General features: G+C 39.7%; 1 protein-coding gene across 5 annotated transcripts in view; it reads right to left on the reverse strand.

Moving 5' to 3' along the window:
• Positions 1-22,691, reverse strand: part of LRP2 (LDL receptor related protein 2) — a 181,170-nt gene that overhangs the window by 101,121 nt on the left and 57,358 nt on the right. For all 5 annotated transcript variants that reach the window (XM_073305750.1, XM_073305749.1, XM_073305752.1 and 2 more), the window contains exons 15-30: positions 21,816-21,956; positions 21,231-21,434; positions 18,952-19,144; positions 15,883-16,008; positions 15,401-15,531; positions 14,348-14,485; positions 13,144-13,425; positions 11,836-12,075; positions 9,973-10,092; positions 9,442-9,558; positions 8,350-8,727; positions 7,151-7,399; positions 5,641-5,852; positions 4,337-4,521; positions 2,830-3,058; positions 1,034-1,211 (exon numbers count right to left, since the gene is read on the reverse strand). In XM_073305750.1, the coding sequence (XP_073161851.1) occupies positions 1,034-1,211; positions 2,830-3,058; positions 4,337-4,521; positions 5,641-5,852; positions 7,151-7,399; positions 8,350-8,727; positions 9,442-9,558; positions 9,973-10,092; positions 11,836-12,075; positions 13,144-13,425; positions 14,348-14,485; positions 15,401-15,531; positions 15,883-16,008; positions 18,952-19,144; positions 21,231-21,434; positions 21,816-21,956 (3,123 nt within the window). The remainder of the gene's footprint in view (positions 1-1,033; positions 1,212-2,829; positions 3,059-4,336; positions 4,522-5,640; positions 5,853-7,150; positions 7,400-8,349; positions 8,728-9,441; positions 9,559-9,972; positions 10,093-11,835; positions 12,076-13,143; positions 13,426-14,347; positions 14,486-15,400; positions 15,532-15,882; positions 16,009-18,951; positions 19,145-21,230; positions 21,435-21,815; positions 21,957-22,691) is intronic.

Below are 22,691 nucleotides of genomic sequence, written 5' to 3' on the forward strand. Positions count from 1 at the left end.
AGGGCAATTAACGAGAGATCCATACTTTATCACCCAGTCTCAGCTTCTGGCAGTCAGAGACTTAGGGACACCCAGAGCACAGGATTGCATCCCTGACCATCTTGGCACATAGCCATTGAAGGACATAACCTCCACAAACTTACTTAATTATTTTTTGAACAAAGTTATACTTTTGGCCTTCATAACATACCTCTAGCAATGAGTTCCACAAGTTGACTATGCGTTGTGTGAAGAAGTACTTCCTTATGTTTGTTCTAAACCTGCTGCTTATTCAGTTCATTTGGTGACCCCTGCTTCTTGTGTTACATGAAGGGATAAATAACACTTCCCTATTCACTTTCTCTATATCATTCATGATTTTATTGACATCTACCATATTGTCCCTTAGTCATCTCTTTTCTAAGATGAACAGTCCCAGTCTTTTTACTCTCTCCCGGTATGGAAACTATTCCAGACCCCCAATAGTTTGTTTCTCTTCTCTGTACTTTTTCTAATTCTAATATATCTTTTTTGAGATGGGATGACAAGAGCTGCACATAGTATTCAAGATGTGGGCACACCATGGAATAGCACCATTCTTTTCCTTTCCTTTTCACTATGAATCAAAGTAAAAGTGTTTAAGAAGCAAGCCAGCAAGAGATCTCATCTAAAAAAGTGACATAATTGTGTGCAAGCAATTCACCCACCTATTCCAACCAGAGACGTTTTACTAAGTCAAATGCATTCTAAGGTGTCAGTTGTCTTAAAATAAAGAAATAAATAAGATAAAAATAGATAACAGAGAAACTCCAGATACCAATTCCTTACTACACATTTTGCCTGTTTTGAGTTTGTATTGGCAAGATTACTTTGTTTAACTGACCACCAGGATGGATGGACTGGATCAACCCCCAACAGCCAGGAAATACCATTAGCAATGTCATCTTATTTTAAGCCATGCCCTTTGTTGGCATGAATGATTCCAATAGTGCTTATGAATATGCATATAGCAGATTTTGCTTTTGTGTTGTCAAAGTTGCTTTGTGTGACTTACCACCAGGTTGTTTAACAGGATGGACTGCAACAATTCCCAAAGGCTGGTGAATGTTATAAATCATAATTGTTTGGTTTCCTCCATGCCACTTGTTGGCCCGAATGACTCGATTAGTGTATCGGTCACTCCAATACACAAAATCTTCAAAGACAGTCAGAGCATGTGGATGCCGTAATACCTAAAAGCAAGAATATTTACCAATTTAGTTCCATTGGTATTATTATCCGGCACTTGCACTGAAATAACAGCAGAGCTAAGCACGGTGGAGAACATAACAGTTGTCACCCACACAGATCCTTCCATAGGAATACAAATGATTTACCCTCTTCTCTGTCACCTGATGATAGGTGCTAATTGCTTTTCTGGAAAAAAAAGAAGTTTTTAAATGAAAAAGCACTTGGTAAATAAACTATGTCTGTCATTGTAAAATATAAGGTGCATAGCCTGGAAGATCAATAGAACTGTCAGATGTTGTAAGGGTAAAACAGAGGAGCCTATTAAATAAAGGGGGGGGGTGCAGATTTTCAAAGGCATGAGTGGAAAAGTCAATGGGAGTTGGGTGCCCTTTGTACCTTTGAAATCCCCTGTTGCTTACTGGCCTGTTGTAGAGGGTCGCTTATCCAAATCTGGGGAAAATTAGGTTTGGGTTAAAAAAGAGGGCTGAGGATTATAGTGGTCCAATTTAACAAGAACTGGTTTGTCCTGCCATAGAAAAGTAGGGCCAGAGCTTCAATTGTTGTAAATCCAAGTAGCTTCATTGATTTAAACTGAGTTATGCCTATTTATAGTAGCTGAGGATTTAACACATCCTTCATTCTGCAGTACAGAGAACTCATGTTTATGCAATCCACAATTATGGCAACTGTTACCAAGACTATAACTGAAAAAAGAACACGGACCGGTTTGTTCCCCCTACATACACACACTCACTCTGAGACACACACCTTTTATCCACTTAATAAACTAAACCACACAAAATGGACAGTTAACTTTAGTTATGTCCACTCCAAATAGATCTTATATTATGTATTACATATGCGTATCACATATTACAGATTTAGTTCATATTTTCTATCCCATATAAAGGGACAGATTCCTGTTTTAATATGGAAAGATTTGTGAATGTAATTCTTATTAGCATTAAGAGGAATTCCATACATTAATCCTCACATACTTCTACGTTTCTAATAGCATTAGCTGATAAACCTGTTCAGACTACATAAAAGTACTGAATCCTGCTTGTAACTAAATAGGTGGTATAACGTGTGGATAGGCAGCCATGGGCAAAGTTGTGCTGCAAGTAACAATGTGAACCATGAGGAGAGGGAGATGCGAGCTACCAATGATGACCTGAAGTATAGTAGCAGATATTAGCTGCCACCACACTGGAACTCATACCAGGACGATAGGTGGGGGCATGGTTTCCTCATCTGCTCCTCTCAATAGTGAGTATTAGCAACACAGAGCAGTAGCACAAAGCATACTGTGGCAGTCTCATTGTTGGTGAGAATGTCCCTTATGTTGTTCAAACCTTTACATAACATATTCAGCTCATCCAATGCACTGAGTTTAGTAGCAATGGAGGATAGGGCCCTTAGACTTCATGCTATTAAACAGAGGCAGATGAGAGGAAGTGTTTAGGTCACTAGCCTGGACTCAGGACCCCAATTTCAATTTCCTGATCTGCTATATGACCTTTGGCAACTCACTTAATCTCTTAGTTCCCATCTGTAAGGGGGGCCATAAAAGAACCTTAGAACCATGGGAAACAGTTTTTTTCATTACTATTGTCTTACCAAGTCACTTGCTACCACCTGTCGCCTGTGGTTTCCATTGTAATCACAAAAATCAATATAATCAAGGTAGGCATCAGCAAAGTAAAGCAGTTTATTTGGGTAATCAATGGAAAGTCCATTGGGCCAGTAGATTTTATCACTAATGATAACTGTTCGCATTGTGCCATCCATGCTAGCTTTTTCAATTCGAGGATTTTGGCCCCAATCTGTCCAGAACATCACATGAGCACTGTAAAAAATAATGTGTGGTTACTGATCGAGAAAAATTATTTGGATATTGAGAAATTTCAGAGAAAGTCTTTTAGACAAAAATAAAATGACACTTACGAAATATACTACTCAATAAACACTACTGAAATCAATATAGGATTAGTGGATTAGGATACTTCTTTTTCAAAAGAAGTGTAGCCATAACTTTTTTATAATAAAACATTTTTAAACATGTTTTCTGCTATAGCTTTAATACACAATTGGTAATTCTAACTGGAAGTTATTTTATAATCATGTGATTATTTTTCAACTCTTAGATAAAATGGTTTACATTCCAACTCCTGAACTGCTTAATGCCAACTTAATAAAATAGATATTTGTGTCTTTCATGGTGTGTCCCCTATACAGCTACCATATTATTGTAACTGAGCAGCTCAGCATGATTGACAGCATAGTTCAGAGCTCAAGCTGTTAGAGAGCACAGTAGATTGCCAACGCTCTGCTAATAAAACAGTATATGGACGCAGGAGTTTGTCAGTTTACCTTCCACTATTCAGTACAGTCAGCAGCAGTACACAAATAGTGGGGGAGAAATTCATCTGCCACTAATATTCAGCACTGACTGTTTTGTCACATCTTCAGATGGGAAAGCACTTAATGAGTTACCAGCAGCTCTCCCAAATGAACGTAGTGTAAATGTTTTCAGCGTGCAACAGAACCAGCTCTTTGCTATACAGGCATGACACATTAGATGGTAAGTAGCTATGTGATGCAACGCTGAATAACCACAACATATTAACATTATAAAGCATAAGCTCTTATCTGAGAAATAAGTGTTATTAGAGAGACAAGATGGGTGAGGCAATATCTTTTATTGGACCGACTTCTGTTGGTGAGAGAGACCACAGAAGTTGATCCAATAAAAGGTGTTATCTTGCCCATCTTGTCTCTCCCATATCCTGGGACCAACACAGCTACAACAAGACTTCATACAAGTAAGTGTTATAACGTCTGTTTCAAGACAACAAGGATGGTAATTAAGGTGAAAGACAGTTAACAAATGGCTGAATTATACTGTGGTTTGAATAAGCTTAAGTGTTTGCTGTAACTGAGACTTGTGAACAAACTTAGTTTAGTAAACTTGAAATTTCCTAGAATCCAAACCCTAATTGTTATTTACAATTACGACAAAGTTGGTTACTTCTTAAATATTGCACTTTGGGTACAAATTAAAATAATTTTACCATTGAAATCATTATAAAATACTTTATTTTTTAAAAACAAAAAAAAATCTTACTTAATTCTGGGATCTAACACTAGTCCCCTTGGGTTTGTTATATTTTCACTAATCAGCACAGTCCTGTGGCTCCCATCCATTCTAGAGACTTCAATTGTTTCCAGAACAAAGTCTGTCCAGTAAAGATTGCGACCTACCCAGTCTACCCCTATACTTTCAGTCACGGTAACACCACTGTCAAACACCTGTTAAAAAAACATCAAAGAGTTAGTTAGCATTAAATAATTATAATTCAATATTGGTAACATTTTTTAAAAAGCTGTAGAAAAGAGGACACAAGTAACCTTTACCCTTTAGATTTCTTATACAAAATAAGGGCCAGTCTATGAACCCCATGCTCCCATTGGTGAGCAATTACCTGAGTAGTCCTATTGACGTCTATAGGACTACTTGGGTGAGTAATGGCCCACTAGCAGTAAGAAGGGTTTACAATCTGGCACCAAGAAAGGGTTGGAATAATGTCAGCATAGCCTTAATACGTGCAAGACTATCTGTAGTGTGTGCGTGTGTCTGTGTGTTTCCTAACAACTTTAGCTTCTCTTTCAAAATGTTATACGTAAAAGTGCTTTATCATCTATGGAATTTTAAACTTACTTCCTGCAAATCGTGAACCACTTCACTTTCTTTAAGTTACCTTCCTTTTCATTACAATACACGGAGAGCTGCCTCTTACATCTTTAGAGAGACAAGGTGGGTGAAGTAATATCTTTTATTGGACCAACTTCTGTTGGTGAGAGAGACAAGCTTGTCAAGCTTACACAGAAACAACAAGGAGTCTGGTGCCACCTTAAAGACTAACAGATTTATTTGGGCATAAGCTTTCGTGGGTAAAAAACCCACTTCTTCAGATGCACTATAAAAAAATCACCTCCATGAGCAGCGTGGCTCCCAGCGCTGGTTCACTGTCTAAACTGGCACTTTACAGCGCTGAAACTTCCAGCGCTCGGGGGGTGGGGTGGGGGGGGAAGAGTTCACACCCCTGAGCGAGAAAGTTGCAGCGCTGTAGACAAGCCAGTGCAGACAAGCCCTTAAGCACAGCAGCTGTGCCGATGCAGAGTTTTAAGTGTAGACATGCCCTGAGTACCTTTCCCAGACCTGAAAAAGAGCTCTGCATAGCTCGAAAGCTTGTCTATTTCACCAACAGAAGTTGGCTGAATAAAAGATATTACCTCACCCACCTGGTATCTCTATAAACACGGGACAAACACTGCATCTTCCATCTTTGTTAATGGAAGGTATAGTATATACTCTCATCCTTTACATAATGAAAAGAAATAAAAGACAACATTCCCCAAGAGACTTACTATTTTTCTGTCTGTGCCATTTTGATAAGCACTCCAAATCTTATCTTGTGTGGTGTCAGACCAATAGATGCGACCAGTGACTGAATCAAAATCAATAGCTACTATATTCCTCCCATCTCGAATCAGAGAATAAATGCTGTGTGCCTGAGAGGTGATGTTGTCTACAACAATTTGGTTACGGCTTGCCACTAGTAAGAGAAGATTCCCAGACTCTGCAAAAGAAAAGAAATGAATGCAAACAAATAAGCTATGCAATAGTAACCCCAAAAACCATTCAGAATGTTTTTCTAGGGGAGGAAAATGAACCACTAAAATTTATAATTTGGCCAAATTGGAGTGGGTTTTTCTCACACCAAAGTATGGAGGTGCTACAGTTTCTTAATAAAACAAGCTGTTTACATTTTTAATACGGGCAAAATAATGAAATTTTCCCTAATTTTGTTCTTGAAAGCGTCTAAATCATTTCTGTTGAAACTTTCAAAAAAAAAAAAACAGCCTGAGGTAGACATCTCGTAAGGAATATTTCAGCCAGAACAGCTAAAAATTTGGCAAACGTTATAAGCAACTGAAAATGGGAGCCGTTGGTCAACCTGCACGATAAACAATGTTACCTGCATGACCTATAATGTAGATATTGAATACACAATGTATATTTTGTCTATAGTGTGTGTTGAGGAGTACCACACAATGATCCCAGTTATTTGTTTCAGCCAAGCTATGTTTGGTATAAGAATGAAGGTGGAGGGTCAAAGGTAGCCTTAAAGTAGCCACTTTTCTAGGGCCACACTAGGACCGGCTGGCCCCCAGCATAAGTCAGGGCATCTTCAGAGCCATTCTAACATACAGCTGCCCATGATGTCAAAGACCCATCGCTCCAGCAGGCAGTAATTGCCTAAGTGCCACTGCCATGCCCCTTCTCTAACCACACAGTCTGCAAGGAGTGTGGTGCAGAGCTGCTCCACCATCTGGGGATTCCCTCATCACAGGGGAATACTCTGGTGACCAGATCCACTGCGTTTGTGGCTCCTTTGTACTTCTGGAGTGCCATGAAGAGACTACAAGACAATGGAGGATGATGGCTAGTGGGTGACAGAAGGCCAGCCCAAAGCAATATTTAAGTCTTATGTAAGGCTGGGACTTAAGTAGTTCATAGACCTTGCAATCTGCCCAGAGGCAAATTTTACTCAACAGGTCAAAACCTGAGAGGTGCTGAGCATCTGCACACCCACTGAACACCTTCCTCCAAAATGTACTTTCACAATCCCAACATTAGAAACGCAGAACAATCCATTTCAAGCATATTGAAAAGGACGATAATTACTAGCTAGCCTCACAGCTAACAGTTTTAATATCCGGGGTTATATGCCAGGAATTATTTAAAATGACTATTTTTATAACCTCTTGTAAAACAGGGGGTTTGTAGCATTATCAAAATGTCTGTGTACATGATGCTGTGGAGTGTACCTAAACCCCCAGCCACTGTTTTGGATTTTATATCAGTATTCCTCACCTGCAGCTTTACAAGTCCTTCCATTGGCTTCTAAAATGTATCCTTCATCACAGTAACACCTCGAAGACCCTCTTTCGTTGTAACAACGCTGACTGCAAAAGCCTGGAGGGTCACATTCATTAATATCTTCACAGGTCTTGGAGTCATTAGCAAGATAGTATCCGACTGGACATGTACACTGAGCTCCAAAGGGCCCTTGAATGCATTCGTGAGTACAGCCAGCATTATTGTCAGAGCAACTCTCCTGATCTGAAACAGGGGTGAGGGGAAACAAGCAGATTTTCTATTCTTGCGTCAATCCTGTACATTTGCACTATGAGCCACATTCTGCTTTCCAATATACCCATGCAACTGCCAATTATTGAGAATGTGGCCAGGATCTTTATTCATCACATTAAAGTATAATATGTATAATTCATAAAAAGTAAAGTATGTTAATAATATTTGTCACTATCACGTAAAAGGAATTCAAAACATAAGAGTGCTTTCCTAAAGTTCTATAATGCTTAAAAGCAGAGTTAGCTGGAAGTACATAAATCATTTACAGTGCAAATGGGAAACTAAAATATTATATAATTTAATATATTTCATAATCATACCTGGCTGGGGTTCATCTGAGAGCGTGCATTGATTAAAGAGAGGAAGGAAGCAAGGAAAGAAAGAAAGAAGTTACACTTAAGTGAAAATCAACAGTCACAATCAACATAACACAAATTCTGCTCACTCATGGGGTTTAGATTAAAATCAGAAAAACAAAGTTAGAAATATCTAAGAAAATATTAAAGATGGAATCCAATTTAATTTTAAATGACAGCATATTTGATCAAGTTCCATTTTTTAAATGTAAAGCATAAGCAAATAGGGTCCAATATTTTACTACTCAATAAAACAAAATCTCTACTGAAGTCAATGGAACTCCACTGAATAAAGAATGCAAGATTGGGCTCACAATCACATGGAGAGAATTCACTGGAATTGCCTTTCTACTGCAAGGTGCAGTTCACCGGTCTGAGATTCACACTTAACCAAGCTTCATATTGAATCCCAACACATTTCTGAGTGAATCTTGCATTTTCTGCAAAAATGTTTCTATGCTGAATATACAACTAAGAAGCAGTGATGATGCTCATTGTATTGCATAACTTTTTGAAACAGCACAAAAGTTTCTAGACTATTGTATATGCTAAACAGCAACTTACTGCAGAGTGGGGATTCATCAGCTCCATTTGGACAATCTGCGACGTTATCACATACTTTGCTCAGATTCACACAAATGCTGTGACCTGGACATTGCCACTGCCAGCTGGGGCACCGGAAAGGCTGAGTGGGACAATCTCTCTCATCACTCATATCCCTGCAGTCATTGTCACCATCACAAATCCACGCTCGATAGATGCAGTTTCCATTATCACAGTGGAAAAGAGATGGAGGACAGGTCCTGGCAGGACATCTTTGATGTTCATCTGAGCCATCTGCACAGTCAGGATGGCCATCACACTCCCAGTTAGCAGGAATGCAATTGCCATCAGACTGACACTGGAACTCATTCTGATGGCACATCCCTGGTGGTCTTGTAGCTAGAAGAGTGATATTTGGTGTTAAGGAAAGTATTTACATGCTCAAATGGAGATGCAAATACTGTACAATGGGTCTAATTCAACTCTGGTACAAGTGGGTACAATTCTTGAGAAGTCAATAGAATTGTACCCACTTGCCACAGGTCCAAGTCTGGCTACAGACATGAAGTTTTAGACTCTCCTAAATACTTTTGCTACTTTTTTAATGCAAAAACCAGGTAGCTTCATTCACTTTTCACACTGTGTTGAGTATGTACACATTAATATGCACACGCACGCAGAGACTCACACAAATTGCTGCAAGTCTTTAAAACAGCAATTATCTGCTCGTTATACCTCAAAATCTTCATTAATTTTAATGTACAAAATGATTCAAAGGAACTAGCTCAAATTACAAAGTGTTTAAGCTTCAGTTACAGTCTAGCTCTTGTGGGTTATGAGATTTCAAAAAAGTATCATAATTCAAAATATTATAAAATGCCAAGCCCCCCATTCACGGTTTGGATCCACAAAGAATGAAGACTCTAGCCTATGCCAGAAAATTGGCTCTTGGCTGGAACCTACTGCATGCAGAATTTCTGCCTGGGAGAAATATTTTTAGACTAAGTATTTTGAAAGTAGTTTTGGGGTTATAATAGTGGGTGAGATACAGTTTTTATTAACTTTAATAACCAGAGCCTTTATTTTAATGTCTATGCAGTATAGTGTACTTACGACAACCAGTCTCATCTGAGTGATCATTGCAGTCAAAAACACCATCACACTGGTAATAAGTACTGATGCATTGGTCTCCACTTGCACATTTAAACTCTGAGGCACTACAGTTGTATACTACAAATGAATAAATACAGTATTGCATTAGCTATTACCTTATAAAGGGCTAGATTGTCCCCATCTTGTCTGTAGGTACAAAAGATAGGGAAATGCAAGAAATCCAGGCTTTATTGTAGTCTCTTGCTCTCTGGAGCACAGAAACGATAAAGCCTTTGCCCCCCCTGTGAAACCAGACGCCCCCCAGGGGCAGAGAGAAAGCAGGCTGCTAGCACTCTGCACCAACTCCCCCAGCAATGGAATTGCTACTCATACACACTGGGGAATTTTAGGAGGAACTTTGCCTCTCTGAGCAGCTCCATGCCAAACCCACTAAGAGCCTGTGCTCACACGACATGAGAGAGTCCAAAGAAACCAGCATGTGCAGCAAACAAATTCATAAATAACCCTGTTTACGAGGGAAATTATACTTACTGCAATCACGCTCATCTGCTCCATCTACACAATCCTTGTCCCCATCACAAACATAAAATGGGTCAATGCAGCGATGGTCAGGACACTGAAATTGACCAGGTTCACATGTCCCTGTAAAATCTATTAAGAGCAAAATAAAGGTGTTTGCTTTCTCGCCTTTCTACCTTGAACCAGGAAAACGGTCAGAACATGAAGACATCAGAATCAACACTCTTAGCTATGAATGTTATCTAACAGCTAACAGCAAGATAAATTAAAAACATTCCACCATAGACATTAGTACAAGGTAATGATTTATTTAGAGGCAGGTTGGAAGTCATGCAAAATAGGACCATAGAATCATAGAAATGTAGGGCTGGAAGGGACCTCAAAAGGTCATCGAGTCCAGCCCCCCGCACTGAGGCAGGATCAAGTATATCTAGATCACCCCTGACAGGTGTTTGTCTAACCTGTTCTTAAAACCTCCAATGAAGGGGATTCACAACCTCCTAAGTAATCTGTTCAGTGCTTAACTACCCTTGAAGTTTTTCCTAATATCTAACCTAAATCTCCCTTGCTGCAGATTAAGATGATTACTTCTTGTCCTACCCTTAGTAGACATGAAGAACAACTGATCTCCATTCTCTTTCTAACCAGGACCCCAACCTGTGAGTAGACTTGCAGAAGGGTGACCAGAGAGCTTACGCTCTTATTTCATTGCAAAAATTCTGTGAGCTATTGCTGGGTGAAAACAGTCACCCTATATCATCTGATGGGGCCTTCCTATCAATAGACTAGTCCAGGGGTGGGCAAACTATGGCCCGGGGGCCACATCCGGACCTTCAGATGTTTTAATTCAGCCCTCGAGCTCCTGCCGGGGAGCGGAGTCCGGGGCTTGCCCCGCTCCATGTGTGCCATGGCTCCACACGGCTCCCGGAAGCAGCAGCATGTCCCCTCTCCAACTCCTACGTGTAGGGACAGCCAGTGGGCTCCCCACACTGCCCTGGCCCCAACCGCCGCCCCTGCAGCTCCCATTGACCAGCAACCATGGCCAATGGGAGCTGCAGGGGTGGTGCTTGCAGATGGGGCAGTGCGCAGAACTTCCTGGCCGTGCCTCCACATAGGAGCCGGAGAGGGGACATGCTGCTGCTTCCGGGAGCTACTTGAGGTAAGTGCCACTGAGAGCCTGCACCCCGACCCCCTCCTGCGCCCCAACACCCTGCCCCAGCCCTGATCCCCCTCCTGTCCTCCGAACCCTGCAGTCCCACCCTCCTGAACCCCAGAGCCCGCATCCCCAGCCGGAGCCCTCACCGCCCTACCCACACCCCAACCCCCGACCCAGCCCAGAGCCCCCTCCCGCCCCCTGAACTCCTCATTTCTGGCCCCACCCCAGAGCCTGCACTCCCAGCCAGAGTCCTAACCCCGTCCCGCACTCCAACCCCTAATTTTGTGAGCATTCATGGCCCGCCATACAATTTGCATACCCAGATGTGGCCCTTGGACCAAAAAGTTTGCCCACCCTGGACTAGTTGATGGCACCATTCCTGTATGTAATGTTTACAACACTGCACCTTAGTTTCTTTGATTTTGTAAACTGCAATGCAATGGGGTTTTGCAGATACCAAAATTCAGGGCAATATAGTTGTCACAATTACATCATTTTTAATAGTGACTGCTTTGTAATTCCCTGGGGTCTTAATATTTGAATGTATGTTGACTTTTCCAAGTCTCCTAAGATGGAATAGTATTATTCCAAGTTCCATATTGGTTCTTTCTTTCCTTCTGAACATATTTATCCCTCTCATATACATATGTACATATATTTATGTAGTCATATGTAATCTATACACACTGTACTGCAAACCAGATAATTCTGACACTTACTGCAATTTTTTTCATCTGACCCATCACCGCAATCATTATCTGTATCACAGAGCCAGATCCTGGGAATACACCTGCTATTGTCACAGGTGAACAAGGTTACAGGACATGAAGTGGGACCCTGAGTAGGACAGTGCTGTTCATCACTGCCATCAAGACAGTCATTATGTTTGTCACAACGCCAGCGACCTGGAATGCACTGTCCATTGCCACAGGTAAAGGCTGATGAAGCACAAGAATTATCTAAACGAGAAACAATATACGAAAACATTTGTACAGCAATAGCTCCAAAACTTGCCTTCCTTGAAAACACATTCAAGGACTGTAAATGTAATTATGCAATTTCTAAAACTTATATCAAAACCATTATTTATGGCAAGAAACCATCAGTAATTTTAAGAAATACATTCTTAGAACAATTTTTTAAATTGTAATTATTAATGGTAAGGTAAAAGTTTTAAAAAATATTTCAAAACAATCAAAAAAAGAAGAAAAGTCACTTGCTCCTTCATTCTCACCAGAATGACATCTTAGTTTTTCTCCTGTAACAGTACAGATCCAGATTCTACCTTCAGTTACATACATGCAACTCCCAGTAAAGTCAATGAGACTCTTGCTTATAAACCACCTTGAAGATGTCAACCACCAAATAAATATGTGGTATTCATCCGGTATCTTGTCTGTATTATATCATCAACAGTAATTCTCCTACTACTCTCACAGTTTATTTTTGATCAACAAATTTAAACACTTTGCATGTTTGAGCCAATTTACAGCAAAGCCAGGAAATGAACAGTAAAGACTGAAAGTGCACTCTTAATTCACTTTACTGTGGAATGGGAGAAAAGACATACAGGCAACAGGCCTGGGAGAACTCAAGGAGATAAAATAAAAACCTTTCCAAACCTTTACCCAGAACCCAAACCCTGACACAATTTTGTTCAAGCATCCACATGCCTCTGCATTTACTAGTTTCATCTGGGAGCAGAAATATCAAAATATCACAAGCAGCTATTCTTGTAGTACCTTGCAGCCTTACTAATCCCTTAAAGTTTACTAATGGAAATCTCCTAGGAAAAGCCACTCTTGTGACACTGCAAGCCCCTTTTTCAGTCAAAAGATGTATTGTCTAAGCTCTAGGGGCCCAATTATATATCCCGTATTCATGTAACTCCAGTGGGACTAGTCACATGAATTAGGAAGACTTCTAAGATTTGTCCTCAAATAAGCACTAAAAATCAATGCAGACTGAGCCACCAAAACTGTCTGCAGTGCAAGTATCACTAACGGTAAATTACAAGGACTACTTACTTAGTGAGCCACAGTTTTGTTCATCACTGTTATCATGACAATCATCAACACCATCACACTGGTAGTATCTTGGCACACATCTTCCATTGCCACAGGAAAATGAATAGGAACCACACTGCAAAGTGGGTGGCTCATTTGATGGATCTTCAATACATGTCAGCTGATTAGAACCCAGCTTCATACCATATGGACAGCCACAAACTCTCTGAAAATTAGGTACTGGGAAGCAGAAGTGGCTGCAGTCTCCATTGGGATTTGTTCCTCTATTACAATAGTTAGATCCTAAAAAGAAAATGCCTTCAGAGATTTATATATGTTCAATTTGTAATCATCTGGAAACTGTTAAAATACATTGTTTATCATAAAACATAACATAAACTGTGGATTAATGATGTAAAACTAAATGATCTGGGTAAAGTTTTAAAAAAATATTTAGGGCTTAATTCTGCTCCCACACTACTGAAAAGTCAACAGGATTAGAGTGGTGTAAATGAGATCACAAGCAGGCCCATAATACAGTAAGTGTTTAATAACACATTTCTCCTAGTAGGAAACAAATCTAACATGCTACTTATTTTGGCCCCAATTCTGGCAAGTGTCTGGAAACAGATACACATGTATGCTGGAAACTGGAACTTCTTCCTGACTAAAGGCAGTGGGATTTCACACAATATTTGTATATCACCTTGAAAACGAAAAGCTCTACATAAGTGGAAAGGCTCACCGCTAGATTTTGTTGCATTCTTTGTTAAACTAGGTGGGTTTTTCAGTGCCAGCATACTGCATGTAATACTTTATTCAAATAGCCTAATGCACAGACCTTCAGCTAAGTGAAAAGACTAAATTAAAATTTCAATCATGTAAAAAGGTGATAATTTAAAGAATGGTACAGCATGACTTAGAAGATGTTTGGTCCAGTCTTCAAGTTTTTGTCACAGACAAATAGTGCAGCTTAATCAAAATACCCTTTATTTGTGAAAGTGGAAATATTGGGTTGTAATGAATATTAATTTGGCAGAAATGTACTGAAATTATAATTTCATCTTTATGAGGTTATTAAACAACTAACAGATACACCCCATGCAAAACCACACCCAGTCACAGAACACTGAACTACATAATCAGTCACAGCCCAAGGGGGTAACCTTTAAAGGTGAGAGGGCAAATCCTTTTACTCTTTTGTGGGTACAACAAGCTAGCTTACCTATCTGAGAATGAGCATCATAAGATTTTACATGCATAATATTACTAATGCCCCTCCTAATAATAGTAATTTCTCCTCCATCTGATTTCCTCACTCGAACTATTCCTCCAAGTCTCCAGTCAGTAAAATATGCATAACCTGCATTGAAAGACAGTTAACACTTAGTAACAGCTATAGTACAACATGATACAAAAGGTCAAACAATGCTGGATAAAACCTCAGTGCTGGTCAGGTAAATCTAATGAATTCTCATGCCTAAGTCTTTCAGGAAAAACAAAAAATGGCAGCACGTACAAAATGATTACATAGTGCATTGTGGAAGATATTCCATAAACTGATTTGCCACTAAATCTGTAGAAATACCTGCTCCAAAAACCAGATCCAATCTGCCCACCCAGACTTTGTCCAAGCTCAAATTCAGATCTGATTCTGTATCAGAATGTAATGACTTTGTCCCATCTCAACTTCTAATACAACATTAAAAACTGTTTGCCAATAAACTTTTCCAGCATCTGAAGATATTTTGCAAAATAACTTTTTAATATAATGTCACAAAGAGAGGGCAGGTTCTGATACTCTTACTAACATCATGTGAGCCATTCTAGATAAATATCAGGACATACCCTATATGCAACTGAGTCGATCCTGCAAGTACAGAGCACCTCTTGGGAGGTCAGTGGTGGCTGAAGGTACACAGAACCTCTCAGGGACTATGATTTAGTGTCTAGTGATTACACAATCACACCCTTTTAGAAGCTGCAGATAGTAGTGTAACGTACCCAAGATATTACACTGAAAAGGTTAACTTAGTTACAAGAACAATCATTTAAGTTCTCAAATGATTTCAGTACAAATGTGTGAAAAGCAGCCTTCAAAAGTAAGCAAGCAGCACTGAGTATATTTTATTACAGAAACTTTCAAAACTGTGTTCTTGTAGAAAACCTGCATCGCAAAAGATTGCATAAAACTTCATCGTGTACAGTCTCAGCTCATTTCATGGTAAACTGTTATGGATTGTAATAGACAGCTAATATTTTTCAATGCCAGACTCACCTCCAAAGATAGTCAGGCCAAATGGATGAGACATCTGATTAATGCGTTCAAGAGTCCTTCTGTCTAACCCATCAAAGGTACTGTGCTCAATTTTATCAAAAAAGGCATCCACCCAATACAGCCTTAAAGCACTAAAAACAATAAAAAGGTTTCATCTCAAAGAATTACGTTTTTACAAACAAAAATAAGTTTCTCAGTAAGTGAACAGTCCTAGACTAGATTTTTCATGAAGTTATTTCAGAATTTTTTTTCTGAGAAAATCTCAAATTTCATGTTTTGACATTTTGAAAAAATACAGCTCCCAGAGAAAATAAAAGCACTGCAACATGCAGTATGAAATATAGTGTTCCATACTTTTGCTTCTTGTAAACAATAAAAGATAGTTGCAAAGGTGTCTTTTACAATGCCCCCTAACTGTTTAAAGAAAGAAACACATATTTGCCCAAAAGGCCTCCGTGGCTTCTCATTGGTCTTTTTCTTACCCCCAGTCAATAGCTAGGCCATTGGGCCAGCCAAGTGTTGTGTTCACAATTGGCAAGACATGGGATCCATCACACCAGGCTCTCATGATTTTAGCAGGGCGGAACCAATCTGTCCAGAATATATAGCTGGGGAAAAAAAGAAAATGCCTGGGAAATATTCATAACCATGAAGAAACAGCTGGTTTTGTCCACTGGAAATAGTTTGGTTAACCCAACAAACGCACAATTCAAAAAACCATGCACGCTCTTTTTTGTGTCACACCATTGTAATCATTTTAAAAAATCAGATTTTCTCTTGGTTGGAAGAAATGGCTCCATCCAGCAGCAATATATTTCATAATACTCATCCAGGTATTCTGCTAAAACTAAGCGGGGAAAAGGACCCAGATTCACTAAAACTACGCAGGGGAAAGGACCCAGATTCATTACATCTGACCCAGGGAGGTGTAAATTGCATATCCCAGAGCCAGCAGAGTCCCTTACATATCCTGAGAGAGGGGAGGAGGTATTTGCACTGCTCTAAACAGTTTCCACGGCCCTTCCTCTTTCCACAGTTTGATACACATGAATACACTCGAAACTAGAGATGGTAGATGCAAGCTCATGAGGGCCAAGGCAATCTTGATGCAGTTAGGCTGCATTATAGCACATGTGAACAGAGCACTAATGGACACTGAAACCAGGCTATGCACAGGGAGAGAGAAACCGCTGTTATCATTTGGGGAACCAAATGCTTCTACTTATATTTTTATGGTAACAGGGGGAACCAAATGCTTCCACTTATATTTTTATGGTAACAGATCAGTGACTACAGCACTGGGAAACAATATTTTACAAAACAAACTTGAGTACCAACATGAACTGGGAGGTGCAGAATAAGATTCCATGCATATGACTTAAAGGTGAAACATCAAATCAAGATGACTACATGTCATAATAAAACAGATGAGAGCAAGAGCTCTGAAGCACACGTTGCTGATTCAATTATTATATTGTCATATATTCACATCACTCCTAAATCTCCATCCCTTGATGAAGTAAAAAGGTACTCCAAAATATGACTTCTTGCAGAAGATAAGCGACTCAATTCAAAATGGTGGATGGTAGACAATGAAAGCTGAGTTCGAACACCACAACAGACTTTACATATATTTGCACAGATAACTTATTAATTGATTGTGTTGGCAGGTAACAAGTCTCTCTTAAAAGTGGCTAATTTGGTGATTCCCAAAATCATTACAAAACAACTGGTGGAGCTCGAACAATAAGGAACCAATGAATCATAAATACAAAAAACATGTTGCAGGGAAAAGGCATATTTCAACAGAAAGCAGAATTTGGGCAAAAGTCACAAGTAAAAGATCATGCAGATCAACCTCATAAAGCAATAGAGCACCTAGAGCAGAAAGAGAGATGTTAGTTAGACAGCAGAAAGAGGAAAGTTGTTCAGTCCTCTCAGTGCCAACACAGTACAACAACAGGAGTCAATGGTTGCAGCAGAAACTGGAGTCTGTAAGATCACAAGGAACTCCTCTCATCTTAAAATAATTATGAAGGATCAACTGGCTGTGCTGAAGAAGATGAAGAGGAGATGAAGGTTATGACAACACTTGAGTAAGATAATACAGAACAGCAGGAGAAAGGAAGGAACAAGGAGAGAGAGAGTTACTAAACCAAAAAGACAATCTATAAAGAGAAAGAGGCATCCTCCTAAATACTTTAAAAAGAGTGTGTGTTGAGTAAGGTTTATAAATCTTGGAAACTACCCTAACAAATGCAGAGTATTTTTTTAGATGGGGAGAAGTGCAGTGTTCTGCAATGCTAAATGTTTAATGAGCAAAAAGCAAGCACAGCAAGTGACCTCCAGGTGCCAGATTTAACAGGTTAATGAATACAATATGCTGGGTAAGAGCAGCAGCTTCAAGGATCTGTGTAGTTACTGGTCTTCAATAGTACATATATCACCTCCTTGGTCCAACCCTATACAGTTAGTGGCACTAGAAGAAAAATATCTATTTTATGCCCAGTACCCTCTACTTTTCAGATGTTTTTTTCCTTTAGGCATGAGGTAGCCACATCTTTGTCAAGATTTTCATGTATAGTGCGATTTAATTCAAACAGAAAAATCAAACCAAAAGATGACAAATTCCTTTCTTAATATTTACAGGGTAGGCATTAATATGTGCACAGTTTTGTCCTGACCTTTCAGCGCACCTACAGGCATAGAGCTGAGCTTAGCTGCTTAACACAACTCTACCAGTGAACAAAGCTTCACATTCCAAGGGTTAGAGATTAAGAATGTTCCTTATCAGCTCATCACTACACTTTTAGGATAACTCAGCCCCCAAGAGGAATGGGTTATTAAAAATGAAGATGCAATTAAGAAAAATATGCAAAGAATCATTAAGATATTCTATAACAGGGATAGGAACCTAAAGTATGCAGTGAAAGTGACACTTTAGCATAGCTGCAGTTGCATGGAGAGTTGCAATTAAGGTCAGGCATTTCCATCAAAAGAAACACAGCCTCTTCTTTTCATTGTATTACACAAAGCAGAATCTTATTGCTTAGAGTGTATGTCAAAGACAAACAGCAGCATCTTACAAGTTTCAAACATAATTATTCAAATACAGAAAATGAAAGTCATAAAAGGATCCAAATTATACTTCTCAGAACTATCCTGTGTTAAAATAATACATATATAACTTTATCTCTAGACTGTGGAGGCGGAGAGCAATTTTCTAATCCAAATGATACAAAACTAACAAGCTTCTCTTGGCTTTATATCAATAGACAAAAGCAAAAGAAAAAAATCTGTGCCTTTAAAGATAATTCTGTTGAATATTCCTTTCATGCTCAATATGTATGATCTTGTACTTTGCTTGGGGTGCTGTAATCTGGGCCAGGATAAGAAAAATGCAGAGGGAAGCTGGAGAGAGAGAGATAATATTTTGGAAAGGAGCTGAAGTCCAAAAACAGAAATTCTGAAAGGTAAATTTAACCTGTGCTGGTGCTGCTAAAACATACAATTGTTTGCAGCTTTTAAAGTAAAAACGAAATCAGACTTACCCAATAACAGGATGAACCACTATTGATCGAGGGTTATTTAAATTCTGGACAATGGTTCGTCTAGATTTATCAGTCAACCTCATAACACTAATGCTCCTATATCGAGGATCTGTCCAGTACAGGTTCTTTGAGATCCAATCAAAGGCCAAATCTTCAATGCCTTCCACCCTATTGGCTGTCAGAATTTCTCTGCCTAGAATTTGCAATATATACAGTATAAATTCAGTCCTTTGGATGTGGATAAAATCACAGGAAAGCACAATTTTGTTCACAGAACAGAGTGCTTTTGGATCATTTTAATTATCTATGAGTAACCGAGCAATGATATAGCAGGCTGGATTGCACCCCTTGCGCCAGAGAGGGTTTGCTGCACTCAGGGGGATTCACCCTAGAAAAAGGAAAATTAAGGTTTGGCCAGAAAAGGGCAGCTATAATTTGCAAACAGGGTTTCATAGGAGTCCTACAAAGGGAGGTCATTAAGGGACGCACTGAATCAGCACATCCTTTAGGCACCCTGGCCATGCTTCCTCCCTCCCCCTAGCCAGAGCTACCCACTGTTTGAACAGCGCTGGCCAACTTCAGGCTCCCTGACGGAGCTGGGTGGTGAGCACTCTGGGGATTTTTCACCAGTTTAATCCAGGAGTGAGTCAAGTCCAGTAAGGCCAAGTTCTCCCCTCTCATATGTGCATGCAGCCCTTGCTGAAGTCAATGGGAGGTTGTGCATGTGTATGGAAGGACAGAAACTGGTCCTTAATCTGTACCTTAGTCAGGAACACTCCTAACAATACCACAAATATGATTCTTATTAATCATCACACAACTAGTGTGGTCTCTTGTTATATTGCACTGTCTCAAACAATCAGGCCAGAGTCTTCACTTATCTCATGGAAGGAGATAAAAACAAGAAACACCTAATTTTCACCATTTAAAGACATAGCAGAATTGATGAATTGGCACTAGTTGAGAGAGTAGGAGGAGGGGGCACAAATATTTCACTCCTAAGTGAACACAGCAGGAATAATTCTTAGTGACAAAGTTGCCAAGTTTGCTAAAGACCAGCAGAAGTGTCAGTTTATGGATAACACAATCACATTAAGATTATTATTGTTCAATATTTGCATTTCAATTTCACTTCTAGGGCTCCCAGTCAGGGACTGAGGCACCATTATGCTAGCCAGCATATACACCTATAATGGAAAGAAATGAGGATAAAACAGAATCCAACAATGACTTGAGTGGGAGTTTTCCCTGAGTGAGGACTGTAGTAGTGTGCCCTTAAACAGGGAAAAATAACACAAAATGCAAGCGTCAGTCCTTGCAGATCCCTTAAAGGAATTGGAAGGATCCTTACTGCCTTCTTATCTTTTCGAATGTTTTCAGAGTGGTATTTACAGTAGCCCCATAAAAGATTAGTATAAATATTTGTGATTGTACTTTCTCAGCCTGAAACTGGGATTGATATTCATCTGCATTTCTCTAGGATACTCCTTTCTGTGGTTTTGATATTATACCATCATTGTTTCAATTAGCTGGCATTTTCTAAAAATGCAAGATTATTTACATATCTTACTATGTGAATATGTAATGAACCAGAATCACTGTACCCTCTGCCTTGGTAAAAGACAGTGCAAACCCTACTTGAGGGCTTCCAGCGGTATAATATCCTTCCAGAGCTGGGTTGCAGTGGTACATGCTAATCACAACATCCTGTGCAAACAACAGTGGCCTGCAGAGAACAAGCAGAGTCCTAACATAGAGGGTTGGGTTTGGCTATGGATAGGGCGACCAGATGTTCCGTTTTTATAGGGACAGTCCCGGTTTTTGGGACTTTTTCTTATATAGGTGCCTTTGCCCCCCCCCCATCCCATTTTTTCACAGTTGCTATCTGGTCACCCTAGGTATGGAGGACTGGAGATGACACCTGTGTAATTTAAAGCTGCCCTTTCCTACAGGAAAAGCAGCAATGGAGAGGTCACCTGCATATGGCCAGTGGTGAATCCAGCTTGGATACACAGCAGGAAGCAATGGTACAAAGACATATCATTTACAGCAGCAGGGCACATGTAGAGTACTGTTTTTTGCTATTGCAAAACGTGAGTTTTGCGTGGCCTGCATACCCACCGCTGTTTGGGTGTGCAAAGAATGTAAGACTGGGGCTTGAGTACATTTGCAAAATGGCTAAAATTTGCAGGAAGTTACAAAATTTCCTGCCAAGGCAAATATCCAGCTTTTTCATATGAAGACACATAGAGAAACCAAACCAACAGTTTGCATCTCACCTGACCCATCCGTTTTTTGTTTATAAATTATATCTCTAGTTGTATCTGAAAAAAAAATGGTGTCATCCTGGGCACAGAAGTCAATTCCAACAAAGTATGAAGGGCTCCCAGTCACTGGGATAATCACATCTTCCTGGGTGGACAGATTGAATGGGATCCCACGCACTGCCAGCTGTGATGAAAAGAGCAAAAACTGTTGCACAGCTATAAAAGAAAAGAACATGTATAGATTTTAGTGACTTAAAGGGCTTCCTCAGGCTCAGATTATTCAAAATTAATTAAATGTAAGGTAAGGAACTTTTTAGTTTTATTTTGCAATGTTTGTTTTGACAATAAAATTTAAACACATAACACAGAGGGATTGGGGAAAAAAGAGAGAGATCGGTAGAAGATGAGAGAGAAGAAGAGAATGAGAAAAAATTAGAGTTTCAAGAAGAGGGAAAAGGAAAGAGCAGAAATGGAATTTAAGCAAATAGAGGCTGAAAAAGGAAAATGGAAGAAAGAAGAAAAATGGAATCTCTGAAAGAACATATGGTGATGTGGCAGGGTATTCCACTTGCAACAGCCACTAATACATTTTCTTACCAATGCAATGTCGCCCATCCACGTGTAGATCAAAGCCCAGGGTGCATTTGCAGCGGTAGCCCAGCCCATCGTTATCTGTTTTGTGACTGAGAACACAGATTTGTTCGCAACCCCCATTATTACTTCCACAAGGATTTCTTACTGGAAAATAATATGGATGGGATTAAATCTTCATGCTATAAATTTTCCATACATCATCAATTTTTATATTTTCAGACATTTTTTCAGTATTTATGGCAAATCATTTGGAGGTATATTAACTAATGAGGGCAAAACTCCCATAGGAAAATATGATATGGAGGGCCCTGTAAGATGCTGAGTCATTCCCAGGAGGCCCCGATCATCAACTATTGCTAAAGTTAACTGGCATTCAATTTGCTCAGCACCTCTCAAAAGGTATTCAGCACATTGCAGTTTGGGGGCCATAGCTTTTAAGATAAACTCTTTGGTCTATAAGTTTCTGTATTCTGGCTATGGCTACACTAGAGAGCTTGCAGCAGCACAGCTACACCACTGTAAGCCCTCTCGTGTAGCCACTCTAAGCTGATGGAAGAGAGCTCTCATATCAACTTAATTAATCCACCCCCAACCAGAGCACAGAAGCTCTGATGTCAACACAGCCTGGTCCACACTGGCGCTTAGATCAGTGTAACTTACGTCACTTGGGATGGCTTATTCACACCCTTGAGCGACATAACTTACAGCTACGTAAGTGGTAGTGTAGATATAGCCCTACACTCAGTACATAGTTATGTCTAACATACAATATTTACTTGTCACTGAGGGCCTGATCCAACCGCCATTAAAGTCAATGGATATATACGTCCACTTACTTTAATGGCAGCTGGATCAAGCCATAAAAGTGAAAATTGCTCA

This window comes from Lepidochelys kempii, chromosome 11 (assembly GCF_965140265.1).
Source record: "Lepidochelys kempii isolate rLepKem1 chromosome 11, rLepKem1.hap2, whole genome shotgun sequence".
Classification (NCBI taxonomy): domain Eukaryota; kingdom Metazoa; phylum Chordata; order Testudines; family Cheloniidae; genus Lepidochelys; species Lepidochelys kempii.